Source organism: Erigeron canadensis, chromosome 2 (genome assembly GCF_010389155.1).
Source record: "Erigeron canadensis isolate Cc75 chromosome 2, C_canadensis_v1, whole genome shotgun sequence".
In the NCBI taxonomy this organism is placed as follows: domain Eukaryota; kingdom Viridiplantae; phylum Streptophyta; class Magnoliopsida; order Asterales; family Asteraceae; genus Erigeron; species Erigeron canadensis.
Genome location: NC_057762.1, coordinates 8,698,715 through 8,722,457, shown reverse-complemented (window position 1 = coordinate 8,722,457; position 23,743 = coordinate 8,698,715). Strand labels below are relative to the sequence as shown.

The following is a 23,743-nucleotide window of genomic DNA, read 5'->3' as shown; positions in this document are numbered from 1 at the left end:
TGCATAACGGTATCACGTTATGATTCACTTTAGTGAATGACTTTAGAACAATCTGTTCATTAATGCATAAGCGAGGTTATATCTTCATGTATTGCTTCAAGCAATTTTTAAAATTTGACATAATTGCGGTTATGTTAAATTGATTCCCGTAAAAGAGAATATAACGATTTGAACAAAATAATATAAAATAAATAATTTATGTAATATAAATTAAATAAATAAACCATATATGGTCATATGGGTTTATATAAACACCTAGCATAAATCGAAAACGAATGGAATATTTAGTGTTACTAACGTATCATTAAATAGAACTTACACGTTAGTTTATGCTTAATTCAATGAAAAAATCGTTTTCTTAAATATCAAATCATGTCGAAAAGTATTAAACTATTACATGAAGATATGTTCAAAGTTTTACAAACAAATTATGCATTAAACTTAGAAAAACATAAAACTGTCTTATACTCTTAGCCCACAAAATCCAAAGACATGATCTGTGAATTATTTATTTTTATTGTTTTTAAACTTGTACTTCATAAAAAAAAAATTGTTTACCTTATTCTTTACCTTAGACGGTGCATGGTTAGTGTTTCTTCCACGTATCCGAACACCTGATACTCACTGTACCTATGAAGTTTGACCAAGAATCAATTTTGAATAGATTAATGTTTTTCTACCGAAAGGAATGCTCAAAAGATGTTGTCGGCCGAAATTTTTTATTTAGGGTTGTAGAGTCATTCGTGCTGATAATGTATTATAAGATTGAGAGAGAATAGTAAGGAGAGAATGAGATTCTATTAATGAGGGATAACAATAGGGTTTCAATAAGCCTTATATTAATAGGCTAAGAAATAGAACATTCTAAAAAATACAATAACTCTAATATGGAAGTGAATATTCATTCTAATATAAAATATTCATAATAAAGGGTTTGTTTATATTTATTTTTTTTTGAAAAAAATCTTCCTTGCTGCATTTCTATTTTTATGTTGTAAGTTGCATATTTCATTTTCCCTTAAATAATATGATAAAGTAAAAATACATTTTATTTACTGTATAGATATAAATATAAATAAGATATAGATATATTATATTAATCATTTCTAAAAAGGATAGACACAAATGCATTCTTTCATAATATACGTGTATTTGTTTAAGCCACACAACTTTCATCTTCCTCACATAAAAATATAGAGATCTATGTTAAACTCTTCACTATCTCCCACGAAATAAAAAATAAGGAACCATTGATTTTTCGTGTCCAAGGTACCTTCTCTCTCATCTCTATTGTCTCTTGTTTCTCTTTTTCTTTCTCTCTCTCTCCCTCTCCCTCTCTCTCTATTCCAGCAGCCTAACGTCAGATCTACCAACTTTTTGGTCGGATATTTCTCGATTTTGACCGCTAAAGTCCGATATTAATTGTATTTGACGAAATCCGATATATGGGCTATATACGAAATCTTGTAAAGGTACAAATATATCAGCCGTTAAGGCCGATATTTACAACACTGCTTTTAAACCCAATATAAAACAAATCTGCGCTTTCATGGGCTTCTCTTTTCCCTGCCGAACATCCATCATTTAAAAACCCTTGGATGCTTGAGTTTTTGTATGCTTCTTCCGTCTTAAGCTTGACTGGTTGGGGCTTAGATAAGAATAGGCTATTAGCTTCGCAAAGGCATGGTATTCAGCTCCTATTGTATATATATACAAGGAAAATACTTTTGAAAAAATTAATTATAGGAAAAGACGAATGGATTTAGTAATGGTAATAACAATACTTACTTGATAATTCAAGGGTTGTCGGTTGACAATCAGATTTTCTACACAGTCTTGGATGCCAGATTGGATTTAGCCCTTGCCTTTTGTTGGCTAGAAGAATCTTCCAAGGAGTAAGATTTGTGTGACAAAAACTTTTTAAGTGAAAATGGCAAAGTCCAATGCTATACCCCATCAAATACTATGTAGTAAATTGTACGATTTGTAATGTTTTAATTAAACAAACTTGAAGAATGAAAAATCTAATAATAATAAACCGCTCGTCTTGACTTTTCATCTTTTTCAAAAGAGTTTCAGGTAAAGTATGCGTGTCCAAATCTTGTGATGTTGTCGTGTTTGTTTGTATAGACCAAAGTTGATGCTTAATGAATACACTAAACCATGTTATCTAGTGTTTTTATTGCATCCTTAATTTGTCCATATTTTTCCATGACAAGTTGGATGCTTGTAACATTAATGTTCCTTTTTGTTAGTTGTTTCAAATATATCTTACATTTCAAACAAATTTCTCTTAAATCTGGACATGAGTATTTAGAATTTGCACAAAAATCAATAAAACTTTGATCGTCACATGCATGATACACTAGAATAATTTGATCTTTCTTGCCTGATAACTTTCCATATAATATGGTAAAATTTAAACCCCTGGAGAAATGCATGCTAACTTTTCTTACAATCTTTCCTATGCCAATATCTTCATCTTTATGAAAAAAAATTATTTTGAGGTTTAAAAATTGTCTTTCCTTCAAAAAAATAGTAACATCTTCATCTATAATGGTACAAGAAACTTCTCGTTCAAAGTTTATTGTTGAAAATGTCACTAATTTTGAAGGAAAATTTATTTTTAAACCTCTAAATAAACTTTTTCATTACGATAAGGTTATTACCATAAGAAGGATTGCACGAAAAGTTGATATGCTCCTCCGGCAATATATAGGGTTTATCTTTTTTCCATATTTTATGGAAAGTTCGCCGGTAGAAAAAATCAAATTATTCCAGCGTATTATGCACGCGACGATCAAACTTTTGTGAAAGTTTGTGAAAGTTTGTGAAAGTTCTTAATGTTTATGTCCAAATTCAAAAGAGAACAGTTTGAAATGTAAGATGAATTTGAAGCAAATAACAAAGGGTGTGTTAACGGTTGATCACCTATGACGGGTACGGTAGATAATCATTTAATAATAATAGGAATTAATGTGTTAACGGTTGGGTATAATCGATAGATATAAATGTTATCTCAATAACCAAAACCATTGTTTGATTAGAGAAGTTATAAAAGATGTCTTGAGGTACCGGTCTTTGTAATGGAATTAGTTTACACAAGAGAGTCAAAGAATGTCACTAATTTGGCGGGTACGGGGTTGGTGGTTAATTTGAGACTCGGTTATTTAATCAACTAAATTGGATTTGAACTTCATTTTATTGCAAGATATAGTCAATCCTCTTTGTTGGACTAGTTACCAACTTCTCATCCAAGTTGATTATGACTTCATCCTCCAAATCCTGCAAGGTATAGTTAGCAACATTAGTATCATCATAAGAAACATCACATACCTTACCAAGAAAGGAGGAACAAATCTCCAAATCAACAACTTAGTTGATTAAATAACCGAGACTCAAATTAACCACCAACCCCGTACCCGCCAAGTTAGTGACATTCTTTGACTCTCTTGTGTAAAATAGTTCCATTACAAAGACCGTTACCTCAAGACATCTTTTATAACTTCTCTAATCAAACAATGGTTTTGATTATTGAGATAACATTTATATCTATCGATTGTACCCAAACGTTAACACATTAATTCCTATTATCATTGAACGATTATCTACCGTACCTGTCATAGGTGATCAACCGTTAACACACCCTTTGTTATCTGCTTCAAATTCATCTTACATTCCAAACTGTTCTCTATTGAATCTGGACATGAACATTAAGAACTTTCACAAAAGTTTGATCATCACGTGCATAATACGCTGGAATAATTTGATTTTTTCTATCAGCGAACTTTCCATAAAATATGGAAAAAAGTTAAACCCTATATATTGCTGGAGGAGCATATCAACTTTAAGTGATATCAACATTGAATCAATAAAATTGTGCAATCGTTACATGTTGTCTCACTTCATCAAGATGGATGATGAAACGATTAGCTACTCATAATAACCAAAATCAAACACATAATACCGGAAGAAAACATATTGTACCAAAAATCTAGATGAATATGATAATTAATACCCGACAATGATATTAAAATTACTTGAAGAAAACGGCTGCAATAAAACCTCCAATATGCATCCAATTCGCTTGTAATTGTTCTTGGTTCAATTGATGTGTGTAAACTAATGTGTATATTATAATAACCAATGTCTAGGTTAAAAATAATATACAAGTTGAAAGCTGCCGTCCAAAGTGAGAAAAACAATAGCATATATATGTGATCAGCATGTAATGGCCGTTACATTTTGTCATGGCCGTTACAAGGCTTCCCTCCGTCTAATGCCTGTTAAGTATATAACGCCCGTCAGCTTCTTTCATGACACCATCAGTCCTTCAGGTCTTAATGGCCGTTAAGTTCTCTAATGGCCGCTACAGTGGCTAAGGTATAATGAGCATGACAGCCCCTAACGGCCATTAGTAACTGACGAAGATTCTCCATCTTGATATTCTAACGGGAGTTACGAATTGTAACTGGAGTTAAGCTCACTCCATCATGATTTCTTCAATTTATCATTCTCTTCCACTACATCTTTCATCCGGATCATTCACAAACTTGACTTCATCCTTTTTAAGTCGTTTTTTGGCCATTTTTATCCGTCTCGCGTGCTATAACATGAAATCACTTACACATACTATAAAGCATCCAAAATACACGCAAATGACTTATAATTAAGTATAAAATAGCCTAAAAATCATGTGGGAAATATGTATATATTTAGTCACATCAAATCCCCCCACACTTAAGCATTGCTTGTCCTCAAGCAATTTCAAGCTTAAAAACCTTAATTAACCTCGGTACATCATGGAACCACATTTCAGTAATAAAAAAGAAGCTCAACCATAAAATGAAAAGAGATGGTTAGGCAGTTTTAATCTTAAATGAAAACTGAAATGTTTGACAATATCTGACTGATACACAAACCTTAATAACACGACTATGCTCAAAAGAAACGAATCAGTGATATCTCGCCTATCCTACTCCAACTAACTTACTCTTGGGGTTGAATATTTGAATAATCACTCAATGCCAAGTCGTGATGCATAATCTTTTAACCATAGGCTTGTACTAGGTTCGTTCCTTCATTGCCAAGGCGCAAGCACCCTATACGTCTATCAGAAGAGGACTTTAAGTGTTGTAACGGATCTGAGGCTAAACAGGGGAAATTTGGGATAACAAATGGTGTTAAAAAGAAAATAACATAACATTTAACATAGTTTTCACATAATAGTCTAGTCCATAAACAATTCCATGTCATTAGTTGCTAACGGTCCAAAACCCGAGAAGTCTTCTCGACAATATTCCCAAATAGAACGATAGTAACCGACACCATTGTGGTATATGACAATCAAACATCTCATCAACCAAAAATACCATGTTGACTTAAACGAACATGCCAACTTAAATATGATAACTGAATATAGCAGTGCAAACCTTTTGTTGGTTATAAAGATGTACCAACTCAACTCGATAAATTGAAGTAAAAATGAAGCTTTTGTTGGTGTAATTGATGAACCAACGGATAAAAATGATTTGACAAAATGTGAGAAATACCAACTGACAGCCCAAGTTTTTTTTTTTTCATTTTTTCTATTTTTTCTAATTTTTTCTGTATTTCAATTCTTTTATTCCTTTTTTTTGTGAGCTACTTTATTCTAATTAAATGGTATTCTCTGAATAATGTTGAAACAATGACAAATCATGTAATAAAGTGCTAAGATGAATAATCCAAACTCGATCCAATATCATAACGAACTCAAACTAACCTCATGAAATGAGAATATCCCAACTTGACACAACAAGATAAAACCCAAACCATCCAGTAGCAAAGACAACCAATGACCCACCAAGATTCTAGAATAAACCTCTCCCTCTCTTCTTCTTCTCCAAATTCGGCCATCATCAAGTAAATAAGGAAGAGATTTATAAATACTTGTAATAATAATCTTGTAATACAACCAAGATCATCCATTCTTCATTCATTTTGCAAGACTCACATCTTCAATTCATTTCTTTCTCTCTTTTAGGATTTTAAGCTCAAAATACTTTTGGTAAGTGATGTCACTTCCAAAATATTGGTTTTATGTTGTAGTATGTCTTTCGTCACTAGATCTTGAGTTATATTGGTCCAAACTTTGGAAAGAATTAAGTATAACTTGATTTAAAGTTTTGAAACGGGATCTTGAGAAGTGAGTTCCACTGTCTTTTTCGTGCATTTTTCGTTCAGCCATCGGTCGATTTTCTTATGATCTAATTCTTACATACTAGTCTTATATCATCTGATTATGAAGCATAAGCATTGAAGATGGAATGAAAATAAGAATAAGAAGACTAGATTTGGTAGAAGTAGAAATACGATTCAAAAGATAGTGTTGGATATCCCCATCTCTTGTCACGTTTTTCTTTCAAAAATAAGGGTTTTATACCCGTTAGGCACGAAGGTTCCAGCTAAATCAACCATATAATTCAAATTAAAAAATAATAGGAAATTATTTTAAAATCAAAACTTCAATAAAGGTTAATTTATTTACCTTTTAAATATTGGGTGTTACAACATCTCTGCGAACTTCCACATAAGATATCTTAACTTGGATGATTACTAGATCTTTCGACGAGCACTTTTTAGCATAGGAAAGTGTATACCTTTCGCGTTAGGTATCCCTTGATTTGGATCTTTCTTTGTTTGTGCCTCTGCACCAGTTTTCCGGCTAAACTTAATATACTTACATTAAATTTAATTTATTTTTAGTTAATTAAACTTATAAATCTATATGATAGAACATTTTATTGGATATATATTAGTTTATTATTCTATTAGATATATATTAGTCATAATTCTAATGGATAAATATTAGCTATATTTTATTGGATATGTATTAGCTATTATTATTTGTTTATTATATTAAAATTATTGGATAAAAAGTGTAAATTTGTGATGGAAAACAAAAAAATGTAAATTAAAGTCAACATTAAGAAATTGGAAGTTGTGATTGGTTGATAAGTTATTAAAGCAACTGTGTTTTAATATAAAAAAGATGTGTTAGTAATTAGATGAGGTGACATTGCAAAATTTTGGTTGGACTTTGTTTTTATCTTTTCTTTTTTACTGAGTATCCATTCTGGAGTATGGACATATTATATGTGGGCCAAACAAATTAACACATGCTGAAGAAAATTGAATATGGGCCTAGGACCATCCCATACTCCCATTCTTTTATTGAATCCTTCCGTGATTACAAATTAATTATGCTTTAATCAAATGGTAAAATTTCCCGGCATCAACCCTAAAATAAACCAGTGATTAATGTCAATTCATTTCGACTCATATGATTAACTTATGTAATGAAAAGATTAAGTTCCAGAATTAATTAATAAGAAAATATAAAAACAGAAGAGTAAAACACCATACCAGATAGCATAAAACCTTGATAAATTTGATGGTGTTCAAAAGACACAACTCACCTAAATTTAGACGAAAAACATGATGGGTTTATGGGACAAAGTATTAAGTGGGATATAGGAGAAGGGTCAAAATCATAAGAATAGACAATAACAAAATCAGTGGGGCACCTCTATATTTAGCTACATTTGATCTCACTTTCAATACAAATAAAGATTTATACCCTCTACGTACTAATATACTCATAATTTGATAAATTATATTTTCTGTTAAGTGTATGGAGTTGATGGTGTTCGTACGTAGAGGGTGTGGTGTAGATAGAGATTAATAAAGGATTAAAATAGGAATAAGATGGTGCAACCACCAAACTAAAAACATCACTCTCCATTAACTAACATATTTCTAGTGAAGTGGACGCAAAGTTTCCCCTAGCTCTCTCTCTTTTTATCAAATTAAATTATCTACCTATTATTTATCTTCCATATATAACTGCCTTTCACCTTTCACCATAGTGTATTATTTGGATATATTTGCATGCATGTACGTGGTTTTAACATTAGGGTTTTTATAAAAAGCCATAAATATAAGTTCAATAATAATGGAGATGGAAGAAGGATTAGTTGTAAGAGGGAGGGTGGAGATCGATATGCGACGGCCATTCAATTCAGTAAAAGAGGCCGTCATGTTATTCGGAGAAAAAGTTCTGGCCGGAGAAGTTTATGCCGGTCAGAAGCTCAAACAGGTTTGCATATATCATTCTTTTTTTTGTAGATATGATTTATATATAATTGTTACCATTTTAAGCGATTGTTGCAAAAAACTACATATCGACTGCTTCTGATTTATTTTTAATTTCCCTATATATTAGGTCTAGCATGAAATATTAAAGTTAGAATCCATTAAAATCGGCCACATTGAACTTTAACGTACATTGTTGTTTACACAATTGTGTTAATTATAATTTTTCAATAAGCTTGGATGAATTTGTTTCGATCTGGTTATTAAAACTAGTCAACATTGATGAGAAAGCTAGTACCAATTAGTTGGATTTAATTTTTAGAAAACCATATATATTATGTACGTACCAAATGTCCATAACATTAATCTGTAACGGACAATTGTTACATTACTTTAATTTATTCAGACTCTTGGTTATTTAGTTCAGACAAAAGATTTATACAAAAGATTCGATATGCTAAAAAGATAAATTACTATTATAACTCGATACTTTTTCATTATATATATCTTTACGGTGTTTTTTTTTAAATTTTACTACAAATTATCTTGATGTATAGACTGAGATCGTATTAGAAAGGGAAAAGAACAACCAATACCGAACAAAAGTTGGAGCGATAGCAGCAGAGCTCAAAGAGACAAAACAGACCCTAGAGAAAGCAAAAGAGGAAGACACATGTATGGCTTACTACCTTGCATCGCTCAAGCAAGAGCTTGAAGAGACAAAATCCGAACTCAAACAATTAAAATCGAGAAGAGAACCTGCCGCCTATCATCATCTCATGAAACAGTCATCACCCGTTGATAGGGAGATAGAAGAGATCAAGGTCATTGAGAATAATCCAAATAACTCCATGATAAACCATCCAGAAATTGAGGAAAGCAGCGACGATGAAGAAGATGACAACGACTACTCACGATTGGAAAAGAAGAGATCCGTCAAGTTTGCTAGTCCTTCCTCTTTAACCAAAGTTATGGTTGAAGCTCATCCCAAAATGCAAGAAACAAGTCCTGCATCACTCAAGAAGAAGGCACAAAGAAAGGCCTTGATTCCTTCACTTGGTGGGATTTTCTCTAGAAAAAAAGTTGGTCAATCTCTAAAGACATCCAAATCTTTCAAATGAAGAATTGTTTTTTTTTTTTTTTTATCTTTCTTTCTTATGCAATTCAAAATCAATTGTTATGGTTTTGATCATCATCATATATTACGATGGCCCACCTATTATGTTAGGGGCCTAATAACTGAATTAAGATTGTTACAAAAAGTATTGTAGTCAACGCTTATATGTAATCTTGCTTTGTTGCCAGCCAAACTAATGTTTTAGTTGTTACAGATTTGTTTGGTTACATACAAATCCCAAGTAATAGTAGCTAGTGATTGTGGTGAATGGTGATAAATACAAGCTATGTGGAAATTTTATTTCTTTATTATCTATCTTCGGTAGTAATACTACCAGAGAAAGAGAAACTTCTTAAAGTTGAACACAATTCTTTATATATTTATATTAGAAGGGTGCCCACGCGTTGCAGCGGCGACGGTCTATAGCGCCAGATGCCGTAAGGGTTTGTAGCGTTCAAGTTACTTTAATGAGATGCAAAAATGTAGCATATAACCGTATCTATCATTTTAAAAATAAGTCGCGGATTAATTGCAAAAAATAATTAAGTGCAAAAACTAACGATAAAAAATAATCACTTACGATTATATGAAACATACAATTGTTATATATAACTAAGTGATTCTATTTATATTAAACTCAAATTGCATTAATAGTAGATATGACTCCTAACACTATGAATCTTGTTCCATCATGTCAATGATACCAATTGGAAGCTGCCATTGCCATTGCCACTCTTGCCAATATGAAATGATTCTATTCATACTAACTCAAATCTCCTTTATTATAGATTCTGTCAAGCTCATTTTTATATTGAGACTTTGCTTACTTGACTCAAGAGTTTCAACGCTTGTATTATCTTTGTTGAGAAATCTGAACAAAAGCAAATAAATAGATGGTTAAGTTATCTGACATTTTGGTTCAAGAATGAATATAAGGTTGAACTAAATCCGATTATTGAGACAAATATCACATATATATTGTGAATGGATGGAAATGAGTCAAAAATGAAGATAAATGTGAAGGAAGCACCCTATTCAGCAAAAGAGTAATCAATTTCAAACTTCAATGCACAAAATTTGACCTCAAATTATTAGTGTTGTATTATGTAGTAAGACCTTCGTTTTTTCACCTTCACCTTCCATTGTATAAATTTTTCCTGTACGGTTTTGTTCATATGCGACTATGGCCCAATGATAGCCCTCAAATAATCACATTAATACAAAATCGCTAGGGTTAATTGTGACATTAAATTAAGACTAGATTCGCTACAGCCGTAGTTCCAAGCACCCAAAATATAAGTGTATACCCTGTTATATCTTGAGTCCATTACCTAACAAAACCGGCCCATCCATTTTGATGTCTCTAAAAGTGATAGGCTATTAGCATAATTAATCATATGGATTATTGGATTGTTTAATTTAAATTATAAGTGAACATATGCCAAGCACCCAAAATACAACCTGTTACAACTCCTAGTGCATTACCCAAAAAGCCGACCAATCCATTTTGATACGATAAGACCTCAAGAGGCTTATTATTAAAAAAAAAAAACTATTCATAATGGAATGTTTATTGAAACTTAATCAACAAAAAAGCATTTAAACGACCAATTGTAACTATTTATAATTCACATTAACAATGACAGTGGATGACTAACAACCTAACAGGCTTAACATCGTCAATATTGTTTGGGGAAAGTTCATAGAAATTAGCTTGATGTTCCAAGCTCAAATTTGTTCTTCAACTCAATAAAGTTTAAGTCAATAGAACTTAAGTCACTCAATAGACTATTTAACTTTTACTCTAAATCTTTTTTTAGTTTATTTCCAGGGAAATATAAAAACTAACATATATAAAGCACCTTATTTACCCCTCATTCTTGCACATAAATTGAGTAGTTCTAATTAGTAAAATACACCAAAAAATGTAATATACCTGGTCTACGCGAGTTAAAAGTTACGGCTATGAGGTCATCATTGCCAAGTTTCATATGTTTTATGACATAAAAAACTGGAAACATGAACCTACAGCAAAAATGGTGTACTTATAACACAGACAATAAAGAGATCAATAAGTGTGATCATACTGCACCATCCATTACATAGATATCACTATTATTTAAAACTTGATTGGAAAAATGAGAGAATTAAGCAACAAATATAGTAACTTAGGTCTAGTTACCTCCAACGTTTTACCATCAAGAGAAATGTCTCTATTGTGAAAACACTACCCATCAACTCCAAGCTTGACTTAAAATATCGCATCCATGAGTATTTTGATCTTTGTTGATCCCGAGCTTTGATTATGCTCGGATGTTTGCATCTAATAAATTACAAGATAGATATTAGGTTAACCCCGAAATTTTCCATTAGGGATATCGACAAAGAATATCACTCCCATACAGGGATTGATAAACAAAAACTTCAATTTCCATGAATTAATCAAAAGATTCATTCTGTCAAATACATATGCTTCAAATCAACCAATATATTATTATTATTATTATTATTATTATTATTATTATTATTATTATTATTATTATTATTATCATCAACAACATACATATATAGAACACAATCATTAATTAATATTGGCTCATAAACAACAAATCATTATTCATTTGTATAGTGACAACAACAAATTATTGTTTAAGTAAAATATGCATTTTCTATTTAAACAATAATTGTTAAAAAAAAAAATACCAAATCACACAATATCGATGGTTTTCTATGGAAGAGGATTGATGGATGACGCTATGACGGTGGCGATGGATTACATGGACGACGGCGACGGTCAGAGGTGGCTTTCCCATTTTTCTCATGCGCGGGTGTGAAGTAATGGTGGTGGAGATGGTGGCCGGGGAAGTGAAGAAAGGGAGAAAGTTGTGGTGGTTGTGGTGGATCGAGAGTGAATCGTGTGATTGAGTGAGTTGGGAATGAGATTATGATTGTTTAAGCTAAAGGGTATTTTTGGAAGAAAAAAATGCTGAATTAAGAAAATTCCAATACGGGTTTATAGATATATTTTTGTTTAGCTGTTTTTTTTACAAATGAAGCATATTTACTTATGATTTTGTAAATAAGTTTTGAGCAAAATAAATTTACAAAACTGGTATGTCTTAAAAAGTGTCAAGTTCATCCAACTCATCACAAACTTACACTGGTAATTGTCGGGTTTAAACCGGTCAATCAAACTTAGTTTTGTATTACGTTTTCAAAGTAAATTTTGCATTGTAAAACTACGTTTGAAAAAAATATGTTTGTACCAATTTCTTCAAAACTATATTTTCTCTCTATGAAAACGAGAAAAATCAATTTTTAGACCAAAAACTTTTTATGATTATATATGTTTACAAACTCAATAATCCCTACAAAACTTATATGTGTTTACAAACGCAATAATCATTAAGCGTAATTTCAAACACTCTATTAAATGACATCACTTAAACTCCACATATATTTATTATCCATAATTAATGATATCACATCATGGATTGTTCATATACACGACATGTCGACATCCCATCTCCAAATTTCCTTATAACTTGGTTTATCTTATTGTTTTTTACCAATTTATATATGAGAAATAATTCCTAAACAAAGGTATTTCTAAATCCACTATGTGGGCCTCGGAGGTGAGTTTTTCCCAAGGTCTCGGGTTTGAGTCTTAGGTTTCTCATCTCAAGGTATTTTCCATGAGGAGGGGGTTGGAGGTCGAACGATTTGTTGGTTAAAATTGCCTACAACATGTCTGAATCGAAACTAGCTTTACAAAAAAAAAATCATACACAAAAGTTTATGTATTATATAATTATACGCTTTATTATATACTATTTTTATAGTATATTTTGTGTTGATAAAAACTTTTAGGTAAACGTCATTTTTCTATTTTTACATTTTTAGGGCAAATTACATAAACCATTTATGTGTTTTCTTATGAACTTCTCTTCGAAAACTTTATTAAGACAAACATTTTCGTAATCGTTATTTTTTTCACAAATATAATTGAAACAAACCTGATTAATATATTTTGTTTAGTGTCTCTCTTGTGTAAATTAGATATAAGAGCAAAAGTATATTTGTGTTTGTTTAAGCTTTTTTATAAAAATATTTTAATTAGTTTTAACAAAATGATATATCTTTTTAATTTTATTTCTTTCGGGTTAAGTGAGTTGGATCAAGTAATTAGAAGTCTAAGCAAGGCGTAAGGTTTTTCTATTTTTGGTGAAACTAAAAGTAGGTTCTCTTTTTTAAAAAGTGTCAAATGGGTAAGATTCACTACATCTTAATATCACACGTATTAAGACTTAAAACCCGATGACAACTGTTGTTACTTCGCCTTTTTTTTCGTTGAAATTTTTTTGATTAAGAAAAATTGAAATATTTTATTTTTATAAATCAATGATTAAAGTGCATAGTTCCGTTGAACGAACATAACAAACCGATCGGAACTAATTTCCGTTCCCATTTTTGTCATCCGTCACCGGAAAAAGCCTCACAGAAACCCTAATGAAGAACCTCCACCAAACTTTATCATTATTCATATCTATATGCATCACATTATCAGCTGAAACAGCCTTTGGAATTAGGTTTCCAAATCCGATATCTCAGGCGAATGTAAATCCTCCCGATGAGCTTCTGAAAACCGCAGTTTTTTCTCTCGGAAGCTTCTGGAGATCGGAAGCAGTTTTCGGTTGCTTAGATGGAGTTGTCAGGACCTCCGTTGGTTACGCCGGTGGATCCAAATTAAATCCCGAGTATCGAAGCTTGGGTGATCATGCTGAATCTGTATATGTATGTATACTTTATATATATTATATACATATGTATTTATTTTCATTATTAATGAGTCTGTGTTTAGATGTTTGTAAATATATATTTGTAAAGGGGATGATAATATATGGCTGTTGGGTATCTAAGCTTATTTAAATCATAAAAGTAAATATATTATAGTCTTAGTGTTAAATTTCGTCTCGATTAAGAGAACGTTGGTTACTTCGTAATTTAGCTAAGGTATTCTAGAGAAACATCGATCTAAGATGTAATGATTAAAGTATATATGTATTAGGTTGATTTTGACATGTGTTTTACGATCTGAATATGGAATGTAGGTTCTTTAAACAACTTGTGCTATTGTTGGGGAAACCAATACTAGATATACGCACGTAATAGGTCCAGTGTGCTACTAAACGGGTAAATAGAGGAGGTTTTTCCTGTTCAGGATACCTGGGGAGGGCAAGTCTTTGACTTAGATGTAGATGTACGCACTCTGTGACCTTTTTATGACTACTGATTACTAGGCCACGTCGGTGGTGGTTAGGGCCAATTAGATACTGCTCCACCTTTTTTGCATTTCGCATGCTTTCTAATGGGATTTCTCCAACTTTTTAGTTGAGATAGCCACTTCTTCAGAAATACAAATTTAATTGTTATCTGGATCTGTTTTACATCTGCTATTTGGTCTTGTAAGCCTTTTATCCCCCCTTATGTAAATGCTACCAGATGCTTTTTGACCTTTGTCTAGAACTTACTTCATCCGGCCCGTATGCTTTTTTTCCAAATACAGATGATTTTCAATTATCTCTCGTTTTCTTATCATATACCATAAATGAATAACCATTGTCTTGGTAATGACTGGCATAAAGCCATCAAAATCAAAGGTTGTTCATCTCAATTTGTTATGAATTCAGGAAACTTTGTATGTGTTGATGATACATTTCCTGTAGTTGTCTTTGTCATTGATTTCGAGAATGTCAGTTTGATTTGATGACTGTGGAGTGCTGAAGGACATGGCTGATTGCACTTTATATAGACTGCACCAGTTCTTAATTTAACTGGTTGCTTATGGAACATAGAATCAGTAGCTAGGAGTTCTTTGATAGTGATGTGATTGTTACTTTTATTTGGGTTTTTGGATTAAATCAGAAAAGAAAGAAACTGTTACAGTAATACCATGGACTCAGAAATTAAACAGGAGTATCTAGTATCTACTTTACTATTTTAGGTAAAGGTCGGTTGTTTGGACCAGAGCAAGGCAGCGTTTTCTTCATTGGTTATGCTTACATTATAGATATATGATAAGCAGTGAGATGATGATACTGGAACAAATGATTAATTGCTTAAACCTTGAGAATTTTGGTATGCCATGAGGTTTTAATTAACAGGATTGGACTAATGGAAGGGCATTACATCTGAAGCCCTTAAGATAAGTCTCCTCTAGACCTGAATGTAAGTTCATGTGATAGATCCCTTAGATGAGCTAATTAGAAATTTTTTCAAATGGAATTTGGGAAGATTGAAGTGCAAGAGAGTAGAAGAAGAGCACAGAGGGGAATTATGATCACACTATGAGAACTGACACTACATGATTGGTGAATCACTCAGACCAATTAAAGGCATACACCCTAGGTGCCCATATCATTTTGGCTCCTTATTTATGGCCCTGATACAGATCGTAAATCAGCTTCTTTAGGCTCATAAAATCATTTAATCTTCCTGGTAGCTTTTGAGTAATTAACCCTTCTGGCTTCTCTGATGCATCCACAGTCTGCAGAGCGCTTATGATCAGATATGTGCTACATTTTTTGCAGTTAGTATTATATGTTGTTAAAGACCAGATGACAGAAAGACACTTACGCAAAACAAGTATTGAAATTTAATAGGAATGCTTTTTATAAGACTCTGAAATTGATGTTAGGTAGATGCTTTTCTACGCTTCAAGATGGTCTATGGTGTTTAGATTTTGGCATCATGAGAGGCAGTCGTCTTTCTTAAGGATGGGAAGATCCTTTGTGGAATGGGCAGCCATAATTGGCTGAAGCACTTATATTGACTGGGTTCATGAACGTTAAATGGTTTAAAATTTGCTTGTAGGATGTCTCCCTCTTTAGCTGATATGATTACAGTTATTTTTCTATTTATATATATTTTAAAAGGCAAATTATCTACACATTCACACAAAATTCATATATATATATATATATTTACAAATAGTCCACCATGGGACTAGAACCCACAACTTATTGGTTGATGGGTCACCACACATACCACTAGGATCAATTTTGACTCGTGTATCCTTTTTTTTTGGGTTAAAGGTATACCCTTGTAAGAATGTCTAAATATCAATGAAAAGTTCAGGCAACTTAGTTATAGTGTACATGCAAAAATTGCAACTTACAAAGACCAAAGCTCCATGATAGTTACAAAGCACCCAAGTAGCAGCTATGAAATAGATGACTACACTTGATTAACTAACTGGAAGGTCCCAAGCCGCAATAAACCGCTCCACATTGTTGGTCTTCTTGTACCAGAATGTGGATAAGTCAAGTCTGACAGCTGAGATGATGGCCTCACTAAGTGCTGTAGTCATTCTCTTTGTTCTTCTGAAAAAGTCTTGTGTTTCGCTCTTGCCATAGAAAACAGCAGCCACTAACAATAGCTTTGTGACTGCTGAGAATAGGGACCATACCTTTTGAGTTAAACCCGAAACCAGTGTGTTCCAGGAGCAGGCCAATTGGTTCAGCCCTGCCTTTCTAGTTATATCAGACCATACCTGCTGAGAATAGGGACATTCAAAAAATAGATGTGTATGTGAATCAGGAACATGCTCACAAAGCGAGCACACCACAAACAGAAGATGCATTTGAAGGATGACGGCCCATTGCCTAAGGGGATCTTGCGCCTTGAGATTTTTTCTAAACACGAACCATAGAATTAATGCATGCGTTGGAATACAATAGTTGGGCCAAACAAGATTATGCCATGTGACAACATTATCCCATGGTCACAAATCTTCCCAAGCCACACCGAACAAGCTTGTCGCTTACATCTTCAACAAGCTGAGGACAATTAAGATTAGGGAATTTGTTAGACTCATGTATGCTTTAGTAATATGTATAGACCATCTTGATAAATCTGCTGGGTTGATATGTGTAACTCTGAAATTTGATTTTTATTTTCCTTATATGAATGCTGACATGAGTGATATTCTTCTGGGTAATTTTTCCTTGGCTACTTTCACATATAAGATTAAGTTAGATATCTCAATAAATTTTCATATTTACTATATGAAAAAACTCAATTAAAAGTGCCTTTGTTATCTTGAATCATGTTAAGCTTGGGTTGGCTAATAACCTAGCTTACATCATTACACTCCAGATTGTACTAATAATATTATAGGAAATCTATTGGTTATACCTCTTTACAGGTTACGCATGGTATATATTCACTGTCAGAAATAGTTGTGTTATTTGTTACAATTTCAACCTTCATTATGAATTCAAATTTTATTAGGCTTGATCTAAAAGTATAAAGGGAACTTGTGTCATGGTCTTACATGAACTCTCTGCAGATTGAATATGATCCTCGGGTGATTAATTTCAGGCAACTTCTGGAGGTGTTTTGGTCTAGCCATGACTCAAGGCAAGTATTCGGGCAAGGTCCTGATGTTGGCAACCAATACAGGTGATATGACCTTTCTAATTTACTTAAGGTTTTTCTTTTTAAAACTCCTCGTTTGTGTTAGAATTTCAAAATTAACTACTGTAATTTTTTGTTCAACAGGTCTATTATTTTCTTTAATGGAACCGAGGAGTCCAGATTGGCTGCTGTGAGCAAAGAAAGAGAGCAAATGAAGTCTAGAAGTAGCATTGTAACTACCCAAATTCAACAACTCGGGACCTTTTACCCTGCAGAACCTGAGCATCAGGTTTGTTATCTGTATCTTTACTTGATTCCCGGATTTTGAAATCAAGTGTCTAATGATTATGAGCTTGGATTTGCAGTTTTACAATCTATCAAAACTTTACATATGAGATAATAATGGCCAAACAAATTGTTTTTAAGAAAAAGACGACCATGACCATGTTCCTTCTCTTTTGAGTTTTGTTTTCTATTATGAAATATCATAATAGAAAAAATGTAAAAAGTTTAATATCACAAAATCACCACTTCAGTTTTTTTATAAATGTGATGGAGGAATGATATCTGAGGTGCCCAAAGCGAATATAGCATGCACTTTTCTTTTCATCATGTGGATGCTTGTACATGATTTGTTTAGTTTTCATTGTCTCGTATAACATTATAATATGTAAAGTGTTATTCTAAATGACTTGCAATTTATCTTTCATTTACTTCCAGATAACAACATACAAATGTGTAGTTTACATGACTTACCATTAATGCGTTGAAATGTGCAGAAGTTTGAACTAAAACGAAACCCCTTCCTTCTTCAATTGATTGGCAACTTAGTCGAAGAAGAACTTGATAAATCAAGCTTGGCAGCAAAGCTAAATGGGTATGCTGCAGAGCTGTGTCCACCAAGAATTGAAAGCCGGATCGATGGCAAAGTCAATGAAATCATTAGAAAAGGATGGCCTATTTTACGAGATGTGTAGGAAGCTTCGTATGTAGCCTATGTGAGGATCTGATAGAGCCGTTTGTGTTGGTACTTCTCAGGTTTTTGAAAGTTTTTACAACTCCCTTCACCTTTGTACTTGTGTATTTGAAGATAACAATTGCTACTTAGACAATTCTGGTGGTTCAGCTCCATATCAGTTGGAAATATATGTATGAATTTAGGGCACTATATCAAATGAAATGATGATACAAAACAAAGTTCGCTACTCTATCTCTGTTAGACACATTAACATCCCGTTCTCTTCTCGTAACTTTGCTACAATCTCTTTTTTTGACCCTATCTACAACTACAAATCTCCCTTCGATTTTTTTTTTTTTAGGCTTACTTTGTTTTTCATATAGCATTTTAAATAGCATTACTTTTACAACAATTTTTATGAATTAAAGCAACAATATAGAAAAGAAATCAAAAGGTACGTTATTTCACTAAGCATATATATAAAAGCACCTTGATCTAAAATAGTTAAATTAAAAAAGAACATCAACCTAAAACATAAATAAACAAGTACATAAATTTAAAATACTTTATTTACTTGAAAATTTTAATAATGTCACCCCTTTTGAGCTTAAAATTTGTGTTTTGTGTTTATAAACACGACATTTGCGGGCGAACCTTTTTGCTTTTGTTTCAACATTGTGCGTTTAGTTGTGCAAAATGTTTTTTTGCTTTTCAGTTATTCAAAAAAATGAAATGGGTTTTAGTTTTCAAAACAAATGAAATTTTTAAATGTATTTTAATTAGAAAAGGTTAGTTTCATTTTCTATTAATTAACTAGAAAACCCTTGTAGAAATGTGGGGATGGGAAAGGAAGATGCGTCGCATCCAAATTCTCGGCCGCATCAGTGTGGCGCATTCTTATGGACGCGCATTATGTATCAGATCAGCAAAGACCTCATTGTTTAACCTTCATAACTTAGTAAAACACACCCCAAATTACCTCAAACCTTATAAACAATTTTTGTATCTCAAAATTCAACTTTTTAAGACCATAATGATGCAATGAAATCATTGACTAATCCCCAATTGGTTTGAAATAAAATAACAACCGTTTTAAGTCACCGAATTGATCAAAACACACGTTTTCGACATCAATTGATCATTTCATGACCTAGACCAGTAATCAAATGAATACTATGATTGAAAAGACATAAAATCAATGTTATTATAACTCTAACACCAGGAGATTACAAAGAAGGTTGCAAAAGGCTTGATCAAATACACCTGAATCTACACGTTTGAAGGATATTCGCAAAGAAATCATATGGGAAGGAGGGGAACGGTTTGGAGACAAAAATAGGAAATTAGGAACTGAGATTATGTGAATTAGGTTAATCTAAATGACCCCTGAACATGGACCCAACTTTTCAAAGCTTACACTTAAGTCCATACACTTCATTTAAGGAGACATGATGTGTCAAAATTAGAAAATCAATATAAATAAAATATATCGGATACATAACAATTCCACGTAATAATAACTAAATATAAACATTAAGAAAATAAAATAAATAAAGAGAGATGTGGTGAATAATACTTTTGCTTTTTGATAGAAGTAGTAAATTAATTATACTTATCAATAAAATATGAATTAAATAATCTCTTATATTAATAAAACAAGATTGTTTTTAGAAGCTATATTTGAAAAAAAGATGAAATGGCAAGCCTTGCTTCTTTGCTAGCACAACTTTAAAAGAATATTACATCATAATTTTTTGTATTTTTATTATCCTATTGCTTTCATTTTCCCCCCTCATCTATTTTTTTACTTTCTTTAGCTATCTCAAATTTTCATCTTTTTTTCTATCCTCATGTAAAAAATTTTAAAACATATATACAATGAATCAATAATCATCAACATTAACATTAAACCTCTATTTTTAAAAATAGAATATAAAAATCAAATTCTTCATGTTTTTTTAAATAATATTAATCTGGATTTTTTCTAAAATTATCGAAATTTTATGGTTTAGAACAAACCAAAATTAAAATACCCGGGTTGAACTCATAAAAATAAATAATCTAAATAAGAGTATTTTTTAAATATTTATGTGAGACACGTGGTGAATGGTTGTAACCCGACCTGAACCGACAAAACCCGACGAACGCTACTGCCACCGCTGTTAATTGAGAAAGGTATATATAACAGGCCACATACCCCGACCACGGAATATTCGGTAACCCGACCACCCCTCTTTAGGAGCGACAGTCGCTCCTAAAGGGTCGACACATTTATTGCTCGCGGATACCTATGCATATACCCGTTGGACCGTTGACCCGTCAAACCCACTCTTTAGGAGCGACAGTCACTCCTAAAGGGGTGCATCGAATAAATAAAAACCGATCCTTCCCCCTGCTTATTCATTCGTTCGCCCTTTCTCTTCTCCATTCCAATCTCCCTTTCTCTTCTCCATTCCAACCGATTCAACCCCCCTCTCCCCCATATTTTCCGGCCAAGATATTCCGGTGAGGCTTTAGGAGCGTCCCAGTTTTTCAGTGAGGCTTTAGGAGCGACCCGTCGTTACCCCTTTCGTAAACCGAACGTCGAAGTAAGTTTTTATTTTTTTTTTATTTCGTATCTATTTATTTGCTATATAGTATATGTATTAGTTTGATGTTATTCTTGTTATGCATAGATGTATTAGGATCGATCTTATATGCCCATAGATTTAACGTATTGTATACGCCCATAGATTTAATGTATTGTTGTTCTTGTGTTCTTGTTGTTGTTCTTATTTTTGTTATGTAAAAATGTTTGTAAAAAAGTGTAAAAAATATAAAATGTAAAAAAAGTGTATTACATAGTATATAAAAAATATATTTAAAAAAAAGTTTATAAAAGTTTGTACTAGAAAAAGTTTGTATTAGAAAATATAAAAATGTATAACTAAAAAAGGTATTAAAACATAAGTATAAAAAGATATTAAAACATATATTGAAAAAGTAGTAGTACAAAAGTCATATAAAAAATTAAGTTAAAAAAAAGTAGTTAAAAAAGTTGATATAAAAAGTATTATAATACGTGTATTATTTATGTAGATATAAATAAAAAAATATAAAAATGTATAAACAAAAAAGGTATTAAAACATAAGTATAAAAAGATATTAAAACATATATTGAAAAAGTAGTAGTACAAAAGTCATATAAAAAATTAAGTTAAAAAAAAGTAGTTAAAAAAGTTGATATAAAAAGTATTATAATACGTGTATTATTTATGTAGATATAAGAAAAAAAATATAAAAATGTATAAACAAAAAAGGTATTAAAACATAAGTATAAAAAGATATTAAAACATATATTGAAAAAGTAGTAGTACAAAAGTCATATAAAAATTAAGTTAAAAAAAAGTAGTTAAAAAAGTTGATATAAAAAGTATTATAATACGTGTATTATTTATGTAGATATAAGAAAAATGCTAGGAGCTCACGGCGGCGACGACGATGGCGATGGGAGTGATCCGCACCGATCGTGGTGGAAGAAAATAACAGGCTGCAAAAACAGCGGTAAGAAAATTGACTTTACATTAAATTTAGTTATGCATTGAAATAATTGTATTCTTATCGTTTAAAGTAACTTATTTATGTTATTGTTACTTATTGGTTTTGTAGGGTCAAAGAAAACACCACCACCACTAAGAGGGGCAGCCAAACATCTAAACCTTGAGGCTGCCTTCAAGAAAAATGGAGGCCCGTTACCCATGTACTTCGACTACAAATCAAAGACCTTTCAGTCGATCGGGGACTACGGGGCTATGTACAAATCTTTGTTAGGCTCGTTGTTCGGAGATGTCCCCCAGTACTACGAGTCATGGGACGATGTGCCTGAGTCTATGAGGGACAATGTCTTGGAGGAAGTACAGGTTAGAATATGTTTCTTTTTATATTTTTTTACTTAATATGTTTTTCAATGATAACCCCGAAAATGCTAACTTGTATTTGTAAACAATGTAGCGCTATTTTGCGATGGACCAGTACTTAGAGCTTGATGAGGACGACCCCACCCGGAAGGCAGCAAAACTGGCTTTCCGTGCTGATGCAGCTAGCATATATAGGCAGAGAAAGTCAAAATTCAAATCTCAGCATTTTACAGCACGGGGGGGTGTAGGCGCAGCAGATACCCTGCAGACAGCACCGCCAGCTGGTATGGACCCGGAAGAGTGGGGAAAACTATTGCGTTTCTATACGAGGGATGACCGGGTCAAGCGGGCCGAGACAAACAAGACAAACCGGTCCAAACAGGCGGTGGGGACTCAGGGTCGGCGATCTATTTCTCTTGCCCACGATGGGCGTTGGTACGTTTGGTTTTAACAAAAGTATACAATTCTTGTGTTTTTTAATGCTAATTATTTGACTTGTTTGCAGGCCAAGCACCATAACGAAAAGAAGGAGGGGCCACCGCCCACGTGGGAGTCGACTTGGGCGGCAACCCACAGACTACAACCTCCGGAAGTTGCGGTATATACATAACTTTAAGTTAAATTACTTTTAATTACTGCTCCATTTATTAAACTTACCTTTATATTTATATGCAGTCCCGTCTGGAAGCTGCGCAGGAGAGACATTCACAGGATCCTGCACCGACACTTCCAACCCAGTTGTTCCCGGAAGCGTTTGGATCGCGATCGGGACATCAGCGCGGACTAGGGAGGATTCTCAGGGGTTTCGGATCCCATGATTTCCCTGTTGAGTTGCCGCAACCACATTATGGACCTCCGGAAGGATCCTCCTCCGGCCCGTCTGGATCCTATTATGGCCCCTCTGGATCCCAACCTTCCGGCTACCATGTTGACTTGAACCAGCCTGGTGATGAGTATTTCGACCCCCGCCAGTTATGGGGTGGGACATCGGCGCATTATGGACCTCCATCAGGGGAATTTGGTAGCTTGTCGCATTTGGTAGCTTGTCGGACTTCGTGGGCACATGGTCACTGTGTCTCGCCGCCTGAAAGTCTCTGTAGCATGAGCCTGAGTCTGGTGCGGTATCCGGATACTTAGGTGTTGTCACGTGCACGGACCTCGACTTTTTCATCTTTGGTGGTGGTGGCATCGGAGGTGATACGTTCAAGTCTGGCATCT

At 33.0% G+C, this 23,743-nt stretch overlaps 2 protein-coding genes across 2 annotated transcripts; both read left to right on the top strand.

The window, feature by feature from the left end:
- The first annotated feature begins 7,947 nt into the window (after positions 1-7,947).
- On the top strand, positions 7,948-9,328 carry LOC122590178 (WEB family protein At3g51220-like). Its single transcript, XM_043762510.1, has 2 exons — positions 7,948-8,140; positions 8,694-9,328. The coding sequence occupies exons 1-2, from the start codon at positions 7,997-7,999 to the stop codon at positions 9,255-9,257; spliced, it is 708 nt and encodes a 235-aa protein (XP_043618445.1). The 5' UTR covers positions 7,948-7,996; the 3' UTR covers positions 9,258-9,328.
- Positions 9,329-13,658: 4,330 nt separating this feature from the next.
- LOC122590176 (peptide methionine sulfoxide reductase A5) lies at positions 13,659-18,879 on the top strand. Its single transcript, XM_043762509.1, has 4 exons — positions 13,659-14,047; positions 17,604-17,716; positions 17,816-17,960; positions 18,451-18,879. Exons 1-4 carry the CDS (start codon positions 13,763-13,765, stop codon positions 18,646-18,648), a joined length of 741 nt encoding a protein of 246 aa, XP_043618444.1. The 5' UTR covers positions 13,659-13,762; the 3' UTR covers positions 18,649-18,879.
- Positions 18,880-23,743: the final 4,864 nt, after the last annotated feature.